The sequence below is a fragment of the Magallana gigas genome, chromosome 2 (genome assembly GCF_963853765.1).
Source record: "Magallana gigas chromosome 2, xbMagGiga1.1, whole genome shotgun sequence".
NCBI lineage: Eukaryota > Metazoa > Mollusca > Bivalvia > Ostreida > Ostreidae > Magallana > Magallana gigas.
In genome coordinates, this window is record NC_088854.1 from 52,404,875 (window position 1) to 52,428,756 (window position 23,882).

General features: G+C 35.4%; 3 protein-coding genes across 14 annotated transcripts; all 3 read left to right on the forward strand.

The window, feature by feature from the left end:
- The first annotated feature begins 1,796 nt into the window (after nt 1-1,796).
- On the forward strand, nt 1,797-13,416 carry LOC105344358 (calponin-2). Of its 11 annotated transcripts, none has more exons than XM_020073723.3 (6): nt 1,797-2,117; nt 3,730-3,834; nt 5,779-5,909; nt 6,550-6,646; nt 7,395-7,532; nt 12,093-13,416. In XM_020073723.3, exons 1-6 carry the CDS (start codon nt 2,067-2,069, stop codon nt 13,020-13,022), a joined length of 1,452 nt encoding a protein of 483 aa, XP_019929282.1. In that variant the 5' UTR covers nt 1,797-2,066; the 3' UTR covers nt 13,023-13,416. The 11 variants fall into 11 exon arrangements, with proteins under 11 accessions (XP_019929282.1, XP_019929286.1, XP_034303235.1 ...); XM_020073727.3 differs by lacking the exon at nt 12,093-13,416 and adding an exon at nt 10,942-11,658 and having other exon boundaries at nt 1,804-2,117; XM_066077187.1 differs by lacking the exons at nt 3,730-3,834; nt 6,550-6,646 and adding exons at nt 3,243-3,293; nt 6,298-6,394 and having other exon boundaries at nt 1,808-2,117.
- A 2,149-nt stretch (nt 13,417-15,565) lies between these two features.
- Nucleotides 15,566-19,389, forward strand: LOC105344359 (uncharacterized). The gene is made up of 9 exons (XM_011452124.4): nt 15,566-16,163; nt 16,359-16,661; nt 17,042-17,314; nt 17,406-17,549; nt 17,655-17,784; nt 17,982-18,070; nt 18,244-18,370; nt 18,514-18,611; nt 18,865-19,389. Exons 1-9 carry the CDS (start codon nt 16,109-16,111, stop codon nt 19,005-19,007), a joined length of 1,362 nt encoding a protein of 453 aa, XP_011450426.4. The 5' UTR covers nt 15,566-16,108; the 3' UTR covers nt 19,008-19,389.
- A 1,804-nt stretch (nt 19,390-21,193) lies between these two features.
- On the forward strand, nt 21,194-23,111 carry LOC105344360 (uncharacterized). 2 transcript variants are annotated; one of them, XM_034447350.2, is made up of 8 exons: nt 21,194-21,326; nt 21,452-21,595; nt 21,685-21,829; nt 22,028-22,110; nt 22,268-22,388; nt 22,547-22,647; nt 22,874-22,922; nt 23,073-23,111. In XM_034447350.2, exons 1-8 carry the CDS (start codon nt 21,236-21,238, stop codon nt 23,077-23,079), a joined length of 741 nt encoding a protein of 246 aa, XP_034303241.2. In that variant the 5' UTR covers nt 21,194-21,235; the 3' UTR covers nt 23,080-23,111. The 2 variants fall into 2 exon arrangements, with proteins under 2 accessions (XP_034303241.2, XP_065930186.1); XM_066074114.1 differs by lacking the exon at nt 23,073-23,111 and having other exon boundaries at nt 22,874-23,004.
- Nucleotides 23,112-23,882: the final 771 nt, after the last annotated feature.

The window sequence follows — 23,882 nt, forward strand, 5'->3', positions numbered from 1 at the left end:
TGTCTTAAATTAAGTGAAAGAGTACATTTGTAGAAAAACATGTTGGTCAAACTTCGGAATTGTCACCCTCGATTATCAAAATGGTCAGATGATTTACTTAGAAAAAAAGCCCACGACTTACTTTGACTTACTAAAAACGTGTGATCTCAGTGAATGGAAACAGAATTTTAACAGTGCTCTAGTGTTTTTGCACAGCATAAATGACAAATTTTTTTAGAAAAATATTTGAAAGAGAACGAGAAACATACTATTTGTGTTTATTACTCTTAAACGGGCGCGGCAAATGTGCATGTAGAACTAATTACAAAACCACTGTGCGTTGATATATCGAATATCGGTCGTTAATAGATAAAACGACATGTACCAGATTAAGCCGGATGCGAGGAAAGCTTAAGCTGGAATGATCCTGATCCGAAACGTGTAAGGCACCCCCTAAGTAAATATCGCGCTAACAAGATGAAGAGAGCAAACACAGACCAGCATATCTTACACAATAAAACTAGTTCCTATGGATCAGCGCATCGTGTGTAGGGGGAAGTTCTGTAGCGTATATCTTATATCCAAATAGATGTAATGATAAAACTGTAAAAATAGGCTCCACGTGAAACTGCCGATTTGTGGAACCTTAATCAGATCTATGTCTGAACAGAATAAAAAGATTATAGAAAATGAAACTGCCTGCTGCAGAAATATTATTCAATATCCGTGGTTCGTGAATGAAGCCAGGCTTTTAGAGAACAAAACTATTTTTAGTGAAGTTGTCTGGAATCCATTGAAACTTTGCTATTGTAGTATTTGTAGTGTTTGAAAGTTTTGCTGATGGAAGTGGTATCGTTTATTTGGAAACACATATGAAAAGAATTTGGCGAATGCTCAACTTAATATATAATATGCTGATGAGAATATTTTCTATACTACATGTAAATGATGAATTCAACACGTTAATACATGTGAATTTTGCTGTCTTGTATCAAATCTTGAGAAATTTGAAAAAACAACACCTGAAACAAGTTTCAATGTCAATGTCAAGTTTTGAAAAATAACGCTATCTGCTAAACATTTTCTGTTCTAATCTATAGAAGTTAAACTTGTTCACTAGCTTGATGATGGGATGAGGGAGTTGTTTATTTGAACTTGTTCCGCATTCTGCGATTTCTGATATACTCTGTTACGATCCATATAGATAACTAGAAACGGACATAGCAAGGCACCGTTCTTAAAACGCTCTTATCGACAATTTACAGTTTCTTTTGCATTTGTGTGATATATACATCAAATCTACCCGTAATTAAATATGTAAACGCACAAAAAAAAAATCCGCGAAAACTACACTGCATTTTTAATTGATTAGAAGGGGCGCTAAATATTTCTGAAACTGCTTTAGGTAGACAGATTATTTGTGGGATTAACTCGTCATCTGATATTTTATGATCAGACATATCTTTGAGCATTGATCATACATTCTTTCACCGTCATTTAACAATATATCGGCTTGATATCCCGGTATTGTCAGAGCATATTGAGACGACCACGTAGTGCGAGCAAGAATGTGTTGCCAGATCGGTCTGCAGCTTGATTACTTACATCAAATTTGTTTACCATGAGAGCATCTTAGAACTCCAGGAAGTTCAAAGAGCTACTAGCCAATCAGCATCAAGGTTGCATTCTGTGTGTCTGCAATGGCTTCCATTAGTTTGGAAGCAGAGGTAAACGTTGCTAGGGAGAACCGCCCATTTCACATCACATGCTCACAAGCTTTGCTCATATTTGGATAAAGCATGTCGCAATTTGAAACTCGATCGTTGCTTGTACTAGGGGCTTGCTAAGAAGTGGCTGGCCTTTCCCCCTCTCTATTTAGGTATTCCGTTCGTACGAATCTTCGCTGCTCAGCAATTGTTAACAGCGCTGTAAGTCGGGAAGGCTATAGGAGGGAGTTGTGAGAATCCTCTGTCACTGTTCCTCCATTTTATCATCTGCTTTGAAGGGAGATAGGCCTTTTGGTGAACGAGGAAGAGCTTGTTTGAGTGATCTAGTCAATAGTTAGGAAAAAATCACACACTTTCAAAATGGCAGAACGTATGAAACCCATGGGAATGGATCGTGCACTTTCGAGCAAGGTTTGTACAATTTTGGTTGATCGTCATTGTTAATAATTTGAATGTTTTATACGTGTATATAAGCTTTTCTAACATTTTTTAAATATCCCACAGCAAGAATGGGGAGTGATTTTTAACTACTTGGATTTGTAATTGTTGTAAAAGAGTGATTACTTTTGATTGAAGAAAATCTTTTTATTTACTCTAGATATATATCTCTGTCGTCTTTATCATAATTACATGTTTCATCCTTGAAATATCAAAAACTGTCTTGTTCCGAAGGAAATGTAAGAAAAATCCTTGTAACATTTTGATCTGTCAGCAGACTCAGCTGATGAAGAACCAATGAAATTTGATCCCTCTTGCTCTCATATGGCTCGCTGAGAGAGAAAACTTTAGTCGGAATGTTTCTAAAAATAAACAAGAGAAAAATTCCATCGCACTGCGGAACACATTTATGAAATAATAAGTCTACTATTTTAGGAATTTAAGGATTAACAATTCTAAAGTTCCCTAGGATTATTTTAATATTTATTTTCATGGCACCCAAATTTTGTTTTGATTGAAATAAAAATTGTATCAAATTGAAATCTTAACCTTTTTTCTCTGGCAAAACTTAAAACTGTAAAAAAATTTTTATCATAAGACTAAAACAATGTTGATTAATTAAGTTATCTTATTTTATGCTGATTATAAAACCCGTGGAAGTGAAAACAATCTTAACAATTTGTGGAATGTTAGCGGAGTCCTCCCACAACTTGACAGCCACGCGCCCCAGTCACACGTGCTGTAGTAGCAAGACACGTGCCCCATCTGTCACTCAGCGGCTTTCTGAAACAGGATTCTTTCTTTTCAAAACGTTTTACAATGAATGAAAGACTATTTGACATCTCTGAAATGTTGCATGTCTAACATTGTTGGTTTTTTTTTGCGTCAACAAGTGACGTCATTATGCTTGTATGACAACATGCGATGCGTGGGTGATATAAGAGATGTGTTTCCGTGTCCGCTTACTGTATTCATGTTTGGATGATTCTTGCTTATTTGTTTAATCCGCATTGCTTACGAACAAGACAAAAAATTAGTTGTGTGACCTTTGTGTAAATGTGTATAATTTTAATTCTCAGGTGTATTTTCACACTACAGGCCGAATTAAAAGCCGAATTAAAATGGGCAATGACTATTATGAAGGCAAAGGTAAAAAAAACTGACCCTTTACACTAGTAGAAACAAATTTTCCTCTTTGACCCAACACTTAGAGCCCAACACAATGTCTCCCTTTGTAATTTCAATCCTATTATATCCTAGTTGTACCAAAACACTTGCACAAAGTATAATGGAGATGGAATTTTAGTTTTATGAGAATGAACATTTGATTGAAATTTTACTTTATTTATAGAAAGTGAAATAACAAATTGTCAAACATTGTTGAAAAAGAAGATACTACTTTTTAGCAGGTTCTTTTATATATTGCTGTGATGTTATGCTGAATCAGGGGTACTTAGGCTGACCATCTTATTGCTGCCGCTTATTTGATTTATTTTGCATGGTATTTTTGGTTTCATTCCAACAGAACGCATGTGTGGATATTTTTGTTTTCTTCTTTGTCACGTGTGCGTGTTTTCACATTTAGGATTCAGGTGGCGCTACCTCAATCACCGATAGCACAGCCCGACTCAAACACACCTCAATGCAGCGAACTTTGTCAAGAACAGGCTCATTGCATCAAGACAAACGGGTATACGGGGCATGCGCAGACTACAGATATCTACGAACTAGAGCAATATATCCAACTTGAGAACTTTTTAGTAGGCATGCTGAAATAGGTCTCTCCAATAAGCATAGCTACACTCTCTCCAACAGGCTATATCTATGATAGAGATTTAGCGGCATGTTCACTAGTATGGTGACTCCAATATAGCGCTTGTCATACGTTAGCAAAAATATCTATGACACAAATGGCAAATTCATTTTTCCTGATCAGTCTTGGAGATACTCTACTTTTGAGTAAGCCTAATGCATCCAGCAGAGCTTTACTCTTATAATCCCATTCAACATACCACATTATCAGAAATCTAGTTCAGACGAAGCATATGTTATTCTATTACACCATGTGATAGGCGTGATAAATGCATAAAGTCATATCTGATCAAGAAGGACGAAGTTTAACTTACAACACCCATGTAACCTTGGGAGAAAACCTCAGAAAGCTGGATATTTTTGTTTGGTTTCATTTCTAAATGAAATTAATTAAAGGTTCAAAGACAAACAGTTTTAAAGGCACATTGTCTTTATTTATCTTAGAAGTTGAGTATAAGCTATCATCAGCAACTCTGTTTTGAAGCAAAATGATAATGGATGTTCACTCAAACGACCGTAACCATAGAAACTAATTAATAAGAATTGATAAATTATTTACTTTCTTTCTTAAAAACATAAAACTTTCCCCTATATTTCGGAAATCAGTCTGTAGCGGAATTCTACCTGCAAACTCTTGATTGAATGACGTCAAAAATGATAAGAAGCGAGCCGATGAGTCACTGGTTAAGAACTTCAAAACGCTGGGGAAGGGGATAGCACAGGCACCTGGTTAGGCTTATCTATGCCTACAACATAAAGATAATTCCCCATTTCTAGGAAATACAAATTTTGCTCAAAGCCCTCAGAAAATGAGAAACATTTCAGCATTATTTATTTTAACAGGTTATTCATGAAAGTATAAACTTTGAAATCCAGAGTTCATAATAGGGAACAGTTTATCATTGGGAAAGGGGGGATCACACTCCGCAACACAGAACTTTGGCAGTGCACTGCTTATTCAGCGTTCGCTCGATTTGAATGGAAGCCAATGTTTTCCACCAGATCGGCCTTGGAAGATCTAGAATGAACAAGGCATCTTATGTGCCGGATCAGAAATGCGCATGCCTAATTTAGAGCGATGTATGTAAACAGTATGGGGTAAATCGACGCTGCTATACCCGTCTGCGGTACAATACTGTGGCCAAAAAAATATACAGACATTGCTTTTTGATTACCGTAGACAACGAGCGCTACTTAACAGACATAATTAATGCGATGTAGAGGAATTCCACAGTGTATTACGTACAATAATGATATACAACTGTCACTCCTACTATTTGATCAGACACACATGCCTGTAATAGTGTAAAAACCTGTTATAGTGTAAAAAGCTATATAATGATTATTATATCCTATATATTTAATATATCTATACACCATGATTCCCGGGAACTAGAGGGCAAGCCCTAGTCTCTAGATTCTACCCCATTACAGTATTCAATTATAAACAGTTTGATGACCACACATGTAAACTAACAGTTTATTCGGCATGGTCTCATTATAGCACAATTTTCTTTTACAGATATTTAAATGCATTGTTTATTTTCAATATTAAATGAAATAAGCCATTTTAGGTAAGATTATTAAAGAAGGTTGTTATCATTATTTAGATTTATAACGCAATAATTATCGTAATTGTGATCATAACTTTAAGCAACAAGATTGATAGGAAATTCATTTTACGAATTGCTTCGTATTGGTAACGTTTACCGGCAGTTTCATTTAACGGAAGACACAAATATGAAATTGTGAGTGTACAGTTATAACAATTTGTGGCGCAACAAAAAGCTTACCAGGTCTAAGACTGTGGTCTATTTTTCAGATGGGTGCCAAGTACGACCCCCAGGCCGAGGCCGAGGTCAGGCACTGGTTCAAACAGCTCTTGAATGAAGACATTGGTGAAGGTTCGATGACGGTAGAGAAAAACCTCAAGGACGGAATCCTTCTCATCAAGTATGTCAGAAATATCCTACCCCACCCCTATAACTTTAACCAAAAAACCCCAAGAAATATTATTATGTACAAATGTACAGTTCTGTTTCATCAAAATCATCATCAAAATGATGATATATATAGTTTTATTAATTTCATCTCATGCAAATACAAACAAATCTATATGAGCCTAGCTCATGATTTTCCTAGCTTAACTAAATTTGTGTCTATTTTATTTAGTTTATGTCGTGTAAATGAATAAAAAAATTTCCATAAAAAATAATTAAGGAAATGCTGACCATGATATCTGTATTGAAAAAACGCATGCGCCGTACTTTATATCACGGAGCAAAACACTGTTTTGATAATCTACTAGTACTAATGGATTAGTTTTTGGTTTTCATTTCAGACTTTTACAGAAACTGTACGAGGGAACACCAAATAAACCCGCGGCCTGTGATAAAATCAAACTTAAATTCAACACTTCCCAAGCTCCCTTTAAGCAGGTAAAAACCCCTCCCCCAAAACTGACGTATTTTTTATTTCAGAGCTCTGTCAGTCGGGTCGAGGCGGTGGATTCTCTGCTCCCTAGAGCAGAATAAGGGTTAGCATGAGGTAGGATGGGTCGAACTGGTTTCTGAGGTTGTTAAAATCTTTACAGATTATTACAAAAGTTGTACGATGGAACTCCAAATCTTCCTCCAGAATGTAACAATATTAAGTTAAAATACAACACAAGTACCGCTCCCTTTAAGCAGGTAACGTATGGACCAGCAATGGCGGCAGTCTCTGTAGTAGTACTCGTCTCGTGCTGAAAATTGCTTTCGATGAACTACTTTAGAATACAACAATAGCTTAACTATTCTTTAATACTTCTATCAACAAGTAGTAGTGGCTTCGAAGTGCTCTTGGTGATAAGTTATATCAATTGCATGATATTTGGTAAATGTGGCAGAATTAGGTAAGTACGTATGCTTTGGTCTTGGTCGATTTTTATGTACTTGCTTGCATCAAGAAATATGCATATGCCTTGATTCAATGCCTACAGTCAGTATGATATTCAAACTATTGACAGAATGACATATCTATACTATGCGTGTATCAAAATCTGCATAAACTTTTAAGTTGTATTTAATTCTAAGAAGAAAAACTCTATCAACTTCACTGGAATATTTGTTGCTCTTATACATGTTAAGATTTGAAGAGGTTGTCTTATTGTAAATGTTATGTTTACTGAATACATGTATTTGATTGTAAATAATGATGATAACGAACTGGTAGGCAAAAGAATCATATTCAGTTTCACAATTGCAGCCATTTGTTGGCAAAACCTTGCAAGTTTCATGGTGATTACATTTTTTTTTTCAAAATGATATCATTAATTTGACAAATAAAAAAAGTATCGACAGAAACGTTGTCATGAAATTTTTTCTTTAAAGAAATAGTTTTAGAAAAAAAAAATAATGTTTTAACATTTTTTTTAAATCGTCTTTTGATTTCTTGCAGATGGAAAACATCGAGCTGTTTTTGAAAGGCGCCAACGCCTATGGAGTGCCCGACAACAGCCTGTTCCAGACAGTGGACCTCTACGAAGGCAGGAACATGGCAATGGTCATCGCCACCATCCTTCAAGTTGGAACTGAGGTAAGCGCACAGATCTAAATTTTCATACTAGTACTACATCTTATTTAATCTCAAGACTTCTATAAATATATTCAGTTTCAAACATTTTTGCATGAACGCTCTCTAATTGTTTGAGACAAAACCTTACTAACGCTTTCTAGCTTCTTTTTTTCAACGACACATTCCCTTCGGCAAATAGAAACTGAAATCCTATCAGATGCTCAGCAATTAGCCCTCTGCACTGTTTAACAATATGGCCATAATTTCCTCAACTAAATACTCCAGAAAATTTAATGCACTCAAATTCGCACACTTTTGTTGTTGAAGGGATATGTGCAGAAAATATCTTATCTACAATGTTAATTCTAATTGTTGCACTAATATCCTACTTGCACGTAAACTTTGGGTGGCTTCAGATATATTCTGTCTAAAGTTGCATGAAATGTGCACCACGGACAATTTGATTTGACGAAATATACAATTGCTGCAGTTCAAAGCGTTTCTCTCTCGTTTGCTTGTAATGTAATATGTGTTGTATTTCGATTGCCTGTGATATAAGAAAGACAATCTGATAAAGACGGTTCGCTTTCAACAATGGCCAACTTTTTGACAGCAGATATGGTGGTGTAAAAGTGGCATGCGCTGAACTAGAAAGCAATGCATGGTTTATAAGTGGTAAGTAGATATCGCTTTTTGATGATAACTATAATTGCATAGCTGTGTTGTATGTTGTAGACTCTTCTATTGCCTGGCTGTTCAAAACTTATCTTTTGATATAAATATTTTGGCTGCAAGTTTGCTTTTTTGCATACAATCTATATTATAAACAGTATTTGAATGTGAATCGTTATTTAAGATTTCATCGGGAGTTTGGTTTTTTAGTCAATTTACCTAGTTCCCTGACCTAATGTAGGAATATCTTTGCCAATAGGGCTTCTCTTGTGTAGCAATATAGCTAGAAGGAATGGGAACATAACGCAATAAAACTTTGCTGGACAAATAAAAGGGGCAAAATGTTAAAGTTAACAAAAACTAATCAAAATTAATCCTTCAAAAGGTACCACAAAGTACATGTAAAATAAAATTGTACAACAATATAGCATCTGTGTTTCTTTTAATATCACTAGTTTGGCCCAAAAAATGACAACAGCGCCAGTAACGCAATTTTGGAAGCTCCTCTCTTACTTCCCGATGAAATCAAGTGCCTGCTTGAAGTACTCGTGTCTCTAACCAATTGTTGAATGAAAAAAAAAATTAAAACAGAAAAAATGGGAATTTGGACACGGTCTTTATATCTTTTAGGCTCAACGTTACAATTTTAACGGCCCCACCTGTGGTTCCAAACCCGTCGAGAAGCACCAGGTTGAATTCTCGTATGAGCAGCTCAAGCAATCTCACGGTGTTATTGGTCTTCAGAGTGGCACAAATAAATTTGCAACCCAGAAAGGCATGCGTATTGGCGCTGTTCGTCATATTGCTGATATCAGGGCCGACGACTTATCTCAAGATGGTCAAAATCATATTGGTTTACAAGCAGGATCTAACCAATTCGCCAGCCAAAAGGGAATGACAGGTTTCGGCGCTGTTAGACATATTTCGGATATCAGAGCCGATCAGTACGACAAGGAATCGAATGCTCATATCAGTCTTCAATCAGGAACTAACAAGTTCGATTCCCAGAAAGGAATGCGTGGTGGATTTGGAGCTGTACGTCATATCTCAGATATCAGAGCAGACCAGTATTCCGACGACAGCAAGAGTCATATTAGTTTACAATCTGGCACTAACCAGTTTGCCTCCCAAAAAGGAATGACCGGTTTTGGAGCAGTCCGCCATATTGCTGATATCAGGGCCGACGATTTGGACCGCGAGGCAGCTGCCGAGGTATCCCTGCAATACGGCACCAACAGATTCGACAGCCAGAAGGGAATGACGTCATTTGGAGCACAGCGTCACGTTTCCGATATTAAAGTTAACGACTTAGCTGAAGATATGAGACGTAAAATGGGTTACACTCCATCTGTACAAGACATGCAAGAATACCCGGAACAAGATCAATAGACTACTACAGGGACGGAGGATCAACATCGTAAAGACTTTCAAAACATTTACATCTGCCATGGTTTTCATTAATTTCGAAACAAAGTGCCACGAAATCAATGGACTACTGGTTGACTATTTATATTCTAGAATATGTTTTTTAAAAGGACATTTAAAGAAAGACGTCTTTTGTGAGCAGAAGTATGGTAGCCACGCGGAACCCGATGCGCTAAACCTTTGCTAATGTAAATGTTGTCAGACTGCTTTCTACGTGATGAGAGAACAAAAAATAAACATATCTCGGCCGAGACGTTTTGTTATTTATGTCATTTTCAGTTTTACGCTTATCTCTGCTCTTGCAAAAATAGTTTGGATTAAAAAGCATTTTTAATAGGCTTATCCATAAGATACCTCGGAATGTTCCAAATGGGCCCTATCACCGGATACCGGAACCGGATATCATTATATAGAAGTGAGGCTGAACTGAAATGTGTTTTCGTTGGAATAAATTTTATTCTTTTATACAATTTTATACAAAGACAAGACGTCGAAATATGACACGTGTCATCTAATATATTACAATGTACGTACACTGTAAATTTCATGATGTAAAGACGCTGTGTTGTGAATAAAATCTATTATTTTTATTCTTGTCCGTTACTTTGTATAGTAAAAGACTAATTGTATCTCAGCAAAACAACGATATAAGAAACGTGTTTTGTTATCAAAATCGCAAAAAAAACCAAAACACCCCAATGTTGACCCTATCCGAACGATCGAGAATTGATGGGACTATTATCCGTAAAGTTATGATTATATCCTACCTTAAATAGTCTACCGTAATCTTTAATTATTATCAATATAACATACATTTGTTATAATCGCGGATCAGATTAATTTTTTTTTGTCTATATATGTTTTTTATCTAATTTTTCCCAAAATTCATTTTGTATGTTGGTTTATCAAAAGAAAGGATTTTTTCGTTGTTAAGGAATTAAAAAATTGGGTAATTTCTGTGATTTCATTTTTGTGTATCATACACAGTGTGTATTTTGATGGAAGATTAACCGTACCAATAGCTCGAGGATTCTCATCGCTCTCTAAAATTCTCGTAAGTTGGCTTTTATTTTCTGAGAGATATAATTTGCAATGAACGAAATCAAACTTCCGAAGAAAAAATGAATTTGGAATGGTGTTTCTATTGTTTGAATGTTCGTTGTTTGTGTAATTTTGGCTTTACTGACAAGACTCAAGGCTTTCCAATCTTTTTCGTTATGCTTTTTTCTTAGATTATGAAATAACAGTTGTTAAAAATGTTCATCAAAATTATCTTGAATGATCAATACCTGTAAATTTTTACTAAATGTAAGCTCCCTACTGTTCATTTTAGGCCCAACGTAATGGTTTTCAAGGCGAAACTGCTGGCAACAAACCTGTCGAGAAAAATGTCCGTGACTTTAGTTACGCACAACTTAAGTCCGGACACGGTACAGTTGGTCTTCAAGCTGGTACAAACAAACTGGATTCCCAGAAGGGCATGACAGCCATGGGGGCTGTCCGCCATATCTCTGATATCAGAGCTGACAAGTTCGACAAAACCTCCGAGGGCGTCATCACCTTGCAAGCTGGAACCAACCAGTGGGCAAGTCAGAAGGGGATGACGGCCATCGGTGCAGTCCGTCACATCTCTGATCTGAAGGTGTCCCAGGCCTGCCAAGAGGGGCAGGCAACCATCAGTCTACAGAGCGGCACCAACAAGTTCGATAGCCAGAAGGGAACGCGAGGTTTCGGCGCTGTTAGGCACATTAGCGATATCAGAGCTGATGACCTTCTGTTGGAAGGCACAGATAAGATTTCTCCAGTCATTTCCTACACTGGAGGCGACAGTCAAAAGGGAATGCGTGGATTTGGAGCCCAGCGTCACGTGTCCGACATTAAAATCACTGATCTGGCCGAAGAGTACTGCAAGAAAACCGGTTTCAAGCCCCCGAAACCCGTTATTCAATCCGAAACAACCGAACAGACCCCTGTTGTAACTGTGGACGAAACTGAATAAAGAACAATTGAAAATGTTTTAGAGAATAAAGCTATTAGTACAATATATGTATGTGTAATAAAAAATATTGGATTGGGGAAATATTTGTCCAGCAATTGTATGTTACCTCAAATTTTCTTCACATGTTCTGCACATTAAGTTACTGCATCATTGCATGACTCTTGGGCGTATACAAATAATGAAATACAAAGCCCTCTTATTTAAAGTTACCTTAACAAGTTTATCCTGAAATATTTAATTCTAAAGCTGAGTGTTATAATTTTATGACTTATGGAGGTGGTTATGTTTGAAAATAAACCTAACTTTAATTTCTTTACTTCGAGTATTTTGTGCTTTATTTCCGAAACAAAATTCACCAAATTACTGATATGGTAAGTGATTTTCCCAGAAATTAACAACTATAAGACAATTGTACTGAATCAAAGTGGTGTACTATGTTCAAAAGCACGTGTCATTATTTTAAATAGAGACGTTGATTGTTTCAGGCACAAAGAAATTCCTTTAATGGACCTGTAATTGGATCTAAACCAACAGAAAAACACATCGTACACTTTACAGAGGAACAAAAACGAGCTGGGCATGGTATCATCGGGTTACAGGCGGGAACCAACAAGTGCGCGAGTCAGAAAGGAATGAAGATAGGTGCTGCTCGTCACATCGCTGACATCAAAGCCGACGATCTGGACAGGGCAGGCCAAGGCATCATCGGGGCTCAGGCAGGCACAAATCAGTACGCTTCACAGAAAGGCATGAAGATTGGCGGTGTTCGACACATTGCTGATATCCGAGCTGATGAAATGTCACAGGAAGGACAAGGAATCGTCGGGGCACAAGCAGGAACGAACAAGTTCGCTAGCCAGTCAGGCATGAGTTTCGGGGCCGTTCGACACATCGCTGACATCCGGGCGGATACTGCTAGTCAGGAGGGCCAAGGCGTCATAGGGTTACAGTCTGGATCCAACAAGGGAGCAAGCCAGTCCGGTATGTCGTTTGGCGGCAGACGACATGTCTCTGATATCAGGGTGGATGACATGTCGCAAGACTCGCAGGGAATTGTGGGTGGACAATCTGGAACAAACAAATTTGCGAACCAGTCTGGAATGAGCTTTGGGGCTGTTAGACATATTGCTGATATTCGTGCCGATGATTTAGATCAACAAGGACAGGGAACGGTAGGACTGCAGTCTGGAAGCAACAAATTTGCTAGCCAGTCGGGTATGTCGTTTGGCTCCGTCAGACACGTGGCGGACATCCGTGCAGACCAATACTCACAGGAAGGAGCAGGAACTATCGGATTACAATACGGCAGCAACCAGGGAGCGAGCCAGGCGGGAATGAATTTCGGAAAAGGAAGAGGAGTTGCTGATATCCCAATTCAAGATCTGGCCGAGTCCATGGGATATACGCAATACTAAAATCCGAATTTTGGGTTAACTGTTTTGACTTAACAACTATAGAAGTTCTCTAATTTGGCGGCTAATGGAATTGAATAGTTTTTGGAATATTTCGTTGGCTTTCTTCTACGTTTGACATCTTTCTATTACTGCTGAAATATATAAACTGTACTATGTGTTATTTTAACTTCGATGTGCATTTCCGATGGGACAGAAATCAAAAGCCATGAGTTTACAATGATACCCAAATCAGAACAGTCCGATCATTCCTTCAGAATAAAATCCGGGTATCTGAACTCTGAACTCTTCTGTCTCAGTCACATGTATCACGCTTTTTCGCTAATCCATTTGTATTGTCACGATGTCTTCTTATCAGTGTAACAGTGTAACCATTAAATCATCGTTTAATATATAATTGCTTTGTTGTTATTTTTGGATTAACTAAATATTTTACTTTTCTGCAAATTAAAGAATAAACGACATCATTGAAATAATATGTTACACTTCAGATTTAGGGTCCTAACAAGACTCTTTTGAAATTATAATAATGTTTTCCGTTAATTTGGCAAAAAAGGAGGATACTATGTTATTGAAGAAAGATATTTGATGTAAATTAAACAAGATTTGTATAAATAGTAAATATTTGCATTCCACTTTAGAGCAATATTACTAACTTTCAATGAATTAATGTTTTACAGTTAAATGGTTTGGGAAATTTTATTTATCTTAATATAAGATTACTATATGGATTGGTTTAGAGATTAGTTCCCAAATTTTGAAGGGAAATATTTGCAAACATAAATATTTAGGGTTGACAAATTGACGGAACTTGCATAAAAAACATCCGGCACTTCCTTCTAAGGCGGCATACAAATGAATGTTTTGAAAGTAAAACGTATAACAGTTTCAAAGTGTACTAAAAGACTGATTTTATGATATAATACAACATAAGTACACTTCCGAATCGCAACTTCTCGGCCCTATCCGAAAGGCGGATAACAGCTCCACTTTGACAGAAAGGCCCGAGAAGTTGCGATTAATTCACTTGTGCAACGTATTTGGCTTATTTATAAATCATTGACAATATCATTTGTATTTCTTATTTGAACTTTAAACAGCAGTGGTGCAGGGCATGAACTGATTTAAATATATCAAGTTTAGTTTATATATTGGTAATTTTTAGTGTATGCCAACATTTTGAATATGTCCACCAAGTTTACTGCACCGTCAACAAAAACTCTGGAGCGGATCTATAATTAAATATAGCAAAACATTGATTTTTTCTTTACATCTTAATGTTTTATTTTTAACGTTTTATTTATCTTCATTTATACTCTTACATGTAAGTTCTGGTTATATAACTTGTATACACTTGTCATGGCTGCGGATGAAGTCCAGCTGATGTATCCTATCTCGTGGATATATCTTAGATAAGGAATCAAGGGATTAGATGGTTCATTAAAACTGTCTTCTATTTTATTTAAGAATTCGAACTCGTAAAAAACTCCTGCATATTGCACTTCTGCAATGGAATTCTTTACCTATGGTGTTCCGATGGGGCCACTTCGACCTTCGCACTTTCGCCTTTAGGTCGAAGATGCGAGAGTGCGAAGTTGCGAAGGCGAAAGTGCGAAGATGCGACGGCGAAGCGCGAAGATGCGATGGCGAAAGTGCGAAGGTGCGAAGGCGAAGGAGCGATACTACTATCGCTCCTTCGCCTTCGCAACTTCGCACTCTCGCCTACGCAACTTCGCACTTTCGCCTTCGCCTTTTTTGATAGCATTCAGAAAGTCTCGGTCGATTACATAGAATTTGATGCAGATGCCGTACTCGCCAAGGTTTTCCGATTAATCCATGATATCATTGGTACGCATGCGCTAGGCCATCGTGCTTACTATGAATGTTTATAAATATTTTAATGTGTATATGTGACATATATGTTTACCAGTGCTGGCTATGTTTAATCATTATATACTCCATAAAAAATGTAATGTCCGCCATAATGTATACATATGCACTTCCAGACTCCTGTCACTTACCAGCTGTCTGTTTACCGTGGATCAAACACAGTAACATTCTAATTTCATTATGCGGCACTCCTTGCTGATGTATGGATCTAGAGGGGGAGAGGGGGTCCGCCCCCCGGAAAATTCAATATTAATAACTTCACACATGCTGTAAAGGGGGAGAGAGGGTCCGGATCTCATCCCCCCGGAAAATTTAGTTTTATTAATTATATATAATAATAATAAAATCTCCAAAATATGTCTCGGAACCCTCCCCCGCCCCCTCACAAATATAATTATCCATCCACCACCCCTCCTAGAAAAAGTTATGGATCTGCGCAAGCTGTTGAAAATAAATTCTAAAAAGTTCATCGTCTGCCTCAGATGTCCTTTTATACATCTAAAATTGTCTTTAAACGATAGAGAGCTCCACAATTATAAAAAGGCGAAGGCGAAATTGCGAAGATGCGAAGGCGAGAGTGCGAAGTTGCGATGGCGAAGGTGCGATAGTAGTATCGCTTCTTCGCCTTCGCATCTTCGCGCTTCGCCGTCGCATCTTCGAACTTTCGCTCCTTCGCCGTCGCACCTTCGCACTTTCGCCTTTGCAACTTCGCACTCTCGCACCTCGACCTAAAGGCGAAAGTGCGAAGGTCGAAGTGGCCCCATCGGAACACCATATTTACCTCTCCCGTTACGATAGATTATGTAGAAAGAACTCTATACTATCGCAGGTAGATTGTAAGTTGAAAATGCTAATATTTAAATTCAACGATCTTATAATAATCCATTACGAGTATCAAAAGTTTCAATTTGTATGAGAAAGTTGGAAATGGGTGAGATGTTGCACGTTTCTTGACGTGCATAACCTGTTTGGTATTTGGAAAATAGTAGCGCTTCTGTGATTAATCAACACGTTTTTAAAATCATTAAATTGCGTTTCTTTTCTTTACCTCATGTCTCTAAGAAATCGCTAGGTTACCTTGAGACAGGAATATTTTTTTTAATTCTTAATCCCCGGACAAAAATATCAAAGTAAATCGTTTTTAGAAAAATATTTCCGCCTAAGAGTGTTCATAGTTTCATTTGAAAATAAAAACCAAAATGATTTGTCTGAGCATTCTATGCTTCTTTTGGATTGGAATTACAGTGGCGTTTGGTAATCTTTATAATTTCTTTTATGATACTGTGTAAAAAGAAACATATTTAGGTAACACAATCCTGTTTGTTGAATTTTTTATATAGGGCACGTGAGCACTATACTAGTATTTCGAAATCAAAATATGATTTTTAAAGTGAAGGATCTTAAACTGTACTATACCTGAATGGGTAATATTATTTGAATTTTCATTAGGTCAAATCTATGAAATACAAGTTCAACAAAGGTCCCTTTATCCAGCTATTGCCAGCCAGAACTATACTTTGGTGTGCAACATTTTACCTCAGAAAATCGCAAACGATAGCTCAATAGTCTGGAGGTTTTCTAATGGTTCTACAGTACCCGAAAATGAGGAGTTTCATTCAGAGGGTCATTATAGACAATTTCTAGTAATAAGAAACGTCAAACAGTCATATACAGGCTTAAAATTGGTTTGTGTAACAAGGGACCGCGATAGGTCCACGGTCGAAAGTAAAAATTACACCTTAACTGTTATTGGTAAGTAACAATCTCTCTCTCTCTCTCTCTCTCTCTCTCTCTCTCTCTCTCTCTCTCTCTCTCTGTATCAACAATTTTATTAGAACCAATTTAAAAAGACCTTGGACTTTCAGGAGGATGTAACGATCTATTTCTTGCGTCAAAACATGTTAAAATGACGCTGGTTTCAAGTGAAATATACACCGATTGCGTAGTCTTTGCTCAAAAGCTAGACAAATCGTGTTGATTTCAAAGAGCCATGCCTGAGAGGCCTACAATGAAATAGACAGGCCTACGTCACATTGCAGTTTGACTTAACTACCCAAAGTCCAAGCTCTTGTTAAAATGATTCTATATTAAATGATCAGAATAAAAAAGATTAAACTTTCCTCTATATATAGCTGGCCCTGAGATTCAATTCGCAGAAGAAACAATTTATTCCCAATCAGGAAAACCCTTTCATAAGGAGTGTCGGGCATTGGGTTTTCCTTACCCAGTAGTACGATGGTACCAGGAGGCCGGCCAAGAGGCGTCCCAGATTACTCTTGCTGACCACCACTCCATGCTGTTTGTTAATGAGGTGGGTCCCGAGCTTCGGTTCACCTGTCACGCCACTGTGACTCACGGAAGCCTTCAGTTGACCATCTACAAAACATTCACCCTCAAGTCTTACGGTTAGTGACGTGTTCATCTTCCATTAGATTTAGATGAAAATATATTTAAGGTTGCATATTGATTTATTTCATTGTTAAATTTTTCTTTAAGATGTCGAAAACTCCAAAGTCGACGATTTCTTTTTGAATGATGCTGACTACAAATATGCAATGTTTCTACTGAACCTTTTGGGTTTCTGTCTAATGATATTGGCCTTGGCAATAGCAGCTATTCTCTGGAAATGGTGGGGAAATGGTTAGAATTTTTATTACCACTTATTTCCATATATGATTGGAACTTTTTTTTCCTCTCAAATGATCAACCAAAGAGCCCTTGTATTTTTTGATATTTTGTAAACAGGTAAACGTTTGAAAGAACATATCAAACAAAATTCAATAAAGCTAGAAGAACTTAAGCCTGAAAAAGAAGCAAAGTTGATGAAAGCTTTTAAAGCTATGAAACGATCAAAGAAAGAATGCCGTAAGTCTCCGTAAGTTCAAGTTCACGATATTTCTTTCTTAAGAAAATGAGAAGCATTGATTAATTAAGAGAACTTTTTGTCAAAAATGGCTTTATTGTAAATCAAGAATGTTTTGAGTGTTAATGATAACATTGATCCAAAATGACTGAAGACGGAACGTATTTTATTGCATTGCCTATAGACAAGTATTACATTTATGCATGCAGGCAGTATCCACATTTTGATGATGAAAAGCCGCTCCATTTTCTCTATGACGAAATACCGGAAGTTCGTGTACCTACATTGCCGAAAAAAAGTACCCCTGGCATTTTATTTTTAACTTCTTGTAACTTCAGACATTCTATATTTAACTACTTGTAACCATTATAATAATAGGAATGTTTTCGTTAGGTTTTTATTATAATTTAAATGTATTAATACAAGAGATTATCAACGCTTATAACAAATATCATTTTAATATACTTGCAGAGAATAGTCTGATGAACATGAAAAACAGCTACAAAATCATCACAAAGGCCAGATGTAAAAAGCAAAAGTATAGATTTAATGACGCTAAAAGGAAAACATTGAATGCACCACCAACTCTAGATCCACAGTTTGTCATAGTTTCATTGCTCTTCGATATTAATTTCACTTAAAGCTCTTATATTTTATAGCCGAAAGGGAACTTTTTGGATTGATGGTGGAACTTTTTTAAATTTAATAAATATCAATATTATTCTCATCATCCTAATATAGGGAGTATTCGGGGTTAAAGGAACGGACATCAGGTCCAAACGTTTATGACGACATGAATGGTCCAACAAAAAAAAACATGTCAACATTTGATACAGCTGGTAGGTTAAAAGATCACATTCTACCAAAAATATGGATTTGTTTAATTTATATTTTGTAAATTTTGCGAATCAGTATCAGTGCTAAAAAAGCTGAAATTAATGAATCCTTTAGTACTTTACCTACTTCTGAATTAGTACTTATATTCAAAATGTAGATGTAAATTGTAAGAAAATTTGGCACGATTTATTGATGTCACACAAAAATACAATGTCGGTAACATTTTGTACAAATAAAATTTATTTTCAAAAACAGATTCTAGGTTAAAATCTTCCAACAGCAGTTCTTATTTGGAAATCCTAGCGGATGTAGACAAGCAACAGACAGATAGCGTCATCTACAGTGAAGTAAAGAGAGAGACGGCTGCGGAAAGGGACATTATTAGTGAAGAAAATTAACACTTGTTAAACTTCATGATTACACACGGTTACTATGTCAAAGTATGTAGACAAAGTCTCTATCAAAGACTATGGCGATCTTTTTGATATACATTTGTGTCTTAGCTGAAATAAAAACGTAGTCGTAAAATGCCAATGGCGATAAGCTTTCACAGTTAAATTTATGTAATAGTAGCACTGTCATTCCTTTGAAGAAATAATGTTGCATTTTATAAAAAAAAACAAAAAAACCCCAGCGCATTTGTTTTGTTACTTTTTGCTTAAATGTATTGTATTAATATCAGTTCTCTGTAAATACGGAAAGGTGGCTTGAGCTGAAACACCAATATTCTTCACATTTGATAGATTTGATGATTCACTTTGGTAAAAAAAAATAAAAGCATGACGTCATTTAATTGTATTATGTTTGTCTTGTTTTTATGACTAAAGAGTAAAGTAAAAATGGTGGCAGCAATTTTTTTCTTTAAACATTAAGAATGACCGATGATTTATAAGGATTTCTAAATGATTTTCTGGGGTATGTTTTAATAGCAACTGGACTTCTACGTCGACGGGATGTTCCTTCATTTTGTTGATTATAAAAAATAACACGTATAAAAAATAACACGAGTAACAACAAACAATGGTACCAAGATGTGCCTAAAGCCACAATCTTTCAAAATCGCCAAGAAAATTTCAATTTTTCGTATTTTCGTGTTTTCCTACTTTGTTACCACAGCATATGTGTCAACTTTCATGTTTTGAGAACATTCCACCGAGGAAATCAGCATTGAAATGACGTTAAAAAATGTGTGATTTTGTTATTTAACCCACTTTCAGTTCTGACATTGATTAAACGATTAAATGTCGAAAACCTACCATTTTTCCTTTGAAATTGGAAAATCATTGGCAACTGAGGAGGAAGATAACAATGCATCACCATATTTTAAAAGAGTTCCTTTTTTAACTACAGAAATCATTTAAAAATAATTAAAAATTCTTACCTGTCTGAATTGTGTTCATTTCTACTGTCGTTTTAGTGTACCTCTTTCCTCTTAAAACCTCTTAAAAGACCGTCAATGAAATCAAATGGACTACATTAAATTCTCGTTTGGTACAAACCACAAAAGTCTATGGTTTTGTTAAAATGGCTATACTAGAGTATTTTGTTATGGTATCGTTATTTCCGTCGCAGTTTTCAAGAATTTGCGTTAGAACCATCTCTGTAACTTGCAGGCATGCTGTAAGTTTTAAAACATCTTTTAATTTTTCTTAAATCTTTACATTTTTAGAAATAACTTAATCACCTATAAACGAGAGAACGGTAAATAACACATGAATTACAAATTCAATTGATTAATCCTCGGTGTATTTTGATCAAGTTGATCAAAAAGTTTCTTTAAACAAAAACATTTAAATGACTGACTTAAGTAATATTGTGATATAGTCCGTAAATGTGTCACAAAGACAATACTTGACCCACTTAATTGCCACGTTTTGCATCCGCGGAAGTAGGCTCATTTATAGACACCAAATATTTTTAAAAATCTTATTTTCCTGAAATGTAACTTAAAAGAAAGTAATTTCGGGGATTTTAGTAAAAAATATATAGACCATGTTACTTTAGGTTTTATGAAATGTTAAAACATTTGAGCCACTGCATGTAAAGCAGACAAACAAGGATCTTGTCCAAAAAGAACTTTGATTGTATAAATCATTTCTGGCATTAATATATAATTTTATGCCTTAAAAAGCAATTTAATGATTGAAATTTCCTTCCTTAACTTCTTATAAAACTAACTTAAATTTTGTCCTTGTTGGTTTATTCAGGTACATTTATAACAGTTCTATGCAGTGCAAAAATAAAATTACGTCAGTTGGTTCTCTGTACAAGTTTTTCTGCTGCTATCTCAAGGGGATGAAAGTGTGTAAAATATTAATAGAATTTAACCAATGACACTACTCTTAACTTGGCAGTTATATGATAAATATTGATTACTAGTATATCATGACTTACTAAAACTCTATAGTGAGACAATTTACATCCTATTAAGAACAAAAATTGCTTTTCTATATATAAGAATATATAGGAGAAAAATAATCAGTGGATATAAATTTACTGCCATATAATCTTTGAAGCAGGAAAAGTTTTTTCTTCAACAAATACTGGTCTTAAACCCGGACAAAACTTTTGAATTTTACGTCGTTATGTTTTTCAATTAAAAGATTTACATTTGAATATTGTGTTCATGTGGTCAATCTTATCTATTCACTCGAAAGACATAATGCATTGCTTGAGGATGCTATGCTTCGTATTGAATGGGATAATTTCGACTTTTGGTAATTTGATTTTTCCTATTTATTCTTAATGCATGATAATGTAATGGAAACAAGTACCTAAGTTGTAACATTAGAGTCAAGGAAATTAAAAAAAGGGTGTTGGTTCATTTTTGTATTTTCCAAAGCTTCTGAAAGTAAAGGTGAAGATGGTTTCTTTATGAACAATGTGGAATACAAATATACGATGCTTGTGCTGTCCGTTTTGAATTTCGGTCTACTGGTCCTGATCGTAACAATGTTCATCATTCTATGGAAATGGTGGAAAATTGGTAAGGCTTGTTGTTTCAATAAAACATTAGATATTCTTAGATCATAACTTATTAAAGCCAAATAGTAAATGATATTTAAAATAATATAGGAAAGTGTTTGAAGAAATCCACAAAATTGAAAGTGAAACAGGAATCAATTAAGGTTGAAAGTGTTGCTCCTGAACAAAAAGAGAAGCCACATGAAGAATCGAATGTTGGGGAACTTCCCAAGAAGCAAGTTTTTGATGATTCAACGTAAGTTGTATTCATATCAACTGAAATCAAAACTTTATCATTCCATTTAAATATGTATTGCTAATTAAGCAAGACGCCCAAGACAAATTTGCAATTGTGAAAAAGCTACTGTATAACTTCCTGTAGTTAGTTAGACAGACAATATTTGTGATCTGTAATTGTTCAGTATGTTTTATAATACGCTGTTTACTTATACAGGCAATACTTACAATGCCAAGAGGAACAACCAATTCGCTTTGTCTATGAGGAAATCTCAGAAGTACCTAAACTACCACCAAAAAGTACATGTACCCTTTTGAATTCCTTCCTTTTCCTTCCTCTCATAACTGTTTACAATAGTTATTATTTTCTATTACTTTGCATCAGTAAAAATTTGTTCTGCGTGTTACTAAAAAACTAAGGGTTTTTACTACTAATATCATTTTCACACTTTTGCAGAAAAAAGAATAAAGAAAACGCAAAATAGTTGCATAAAAAGGATTTTTACTAAAAACGGAAGTAAAACACAAAAAGATACTATAAAGAAACCTTTGAGAGAAACAGAATCTTTAAAGCCAAAGTTTGTATATGTTTTTAAATAACTTTATAAAGGTTTGAATGTTCAAGGAATAATACTTTATAAAATTTCATGGATTTGATATGTAACGAAATATAAGGAAGGTACAATTTATAATAAATATTAATTTATAATCTGATTTCCATTTTACAAAAAAACAGAGAATATTCCAAGTTAACCGAACAAGCACTGGGTCCGTATGTTTATGATGAGATAAAGATTGATCCGGTCAATGGTAGCCTTCCAAGGATAGTAACCTCTGGTACGCTCCCCAAAAACAATTTTTACACTTACTATGAAATTGACTTAGTTGTTGTAGAGTTTCCTGTTTAGAATAAAAAGTAAAATTTAATTTACAGCACGATTGTACACTGTAGTATTATTTTTTGTGTTAAAAAAGTTTTGACATAGTGCATTTTCTATCAAGAATGGAAATGGGTTTGTAGTTATTGTCACAAAGGTTTTTAATTAAAATCATTCTTTTATAGATTTTAAGCAGAATGCACTTTATACGGAGATGCCTACGATTGAAGACAGGTAGCAAGCACGGACAAAATAACAGTCGCCATAATATGCATGTGACACATAACAGAAACCTTGTTAACTGAAACCTGACATTCGTACTATTTTGAAAATACCGAATAAACGTTTTTGGTTTTAAAAAAAATGTTATATTTACATCTACAGGGTATGATTCCCGTGTTTCTTCCGGAAACTTTAAAAAAAAACAAAAACTCGTAGCTCTTTAAAAACTACAAGACTGATATGTACGCGCCTCGTTTATCGATTGGTCGAAACTTACAGTTACCTAAGAAAAATCACGGACTGCACGAAATAATCATGATGACGTCAGCATCAAATTCCCATAGGAAACGATTTGGCTGTTTCTTTCATTTAACGTATTGATGTACATTTACAGTAAATAAGTTAATATAACTTACTTTTTACAATCAATTTATTAAGTTGTTAAAAGAAAGATGTAGTTATAAACAAGAAAATGCTTTCTTTGATGATTCGTGCGTTTTATGAAGGCAGCAATCATTAATTGCAGAAAAAAATACATTACCCGCTAACGCGGGTTATGGCGAGATATGTATTTTTTTGCAATGACGCCACCTTCATATTACGCATGAAGCACCAAAGAAAGCATTTTATTGTTTTTAAGTCTAACATATAACTCAACTTAGAAAAATGTTTAGCACAGAAAATAAATAAAAAAGGAAAAGGGCTCTGCATAAATAAACTTGTCGTATTACATGTTATGTTAAGTGTGATTATGATAACGCATTTTTTAAATACTGTCGAACCATTATTTTACGCGAGTTCTTAATACCACGATTAAACCGTTTGCACCAAATCGCGAGATTATAATATCGCAAACACCGTATCATAGTTTCATTTATTACATCTGTCCGATTAATTAAGTGTGAGATTTTAAAATGCGCCAGATTAAATTAAGAATTGAATTAAGAATCATCAGCATTGAATTTTGATTTT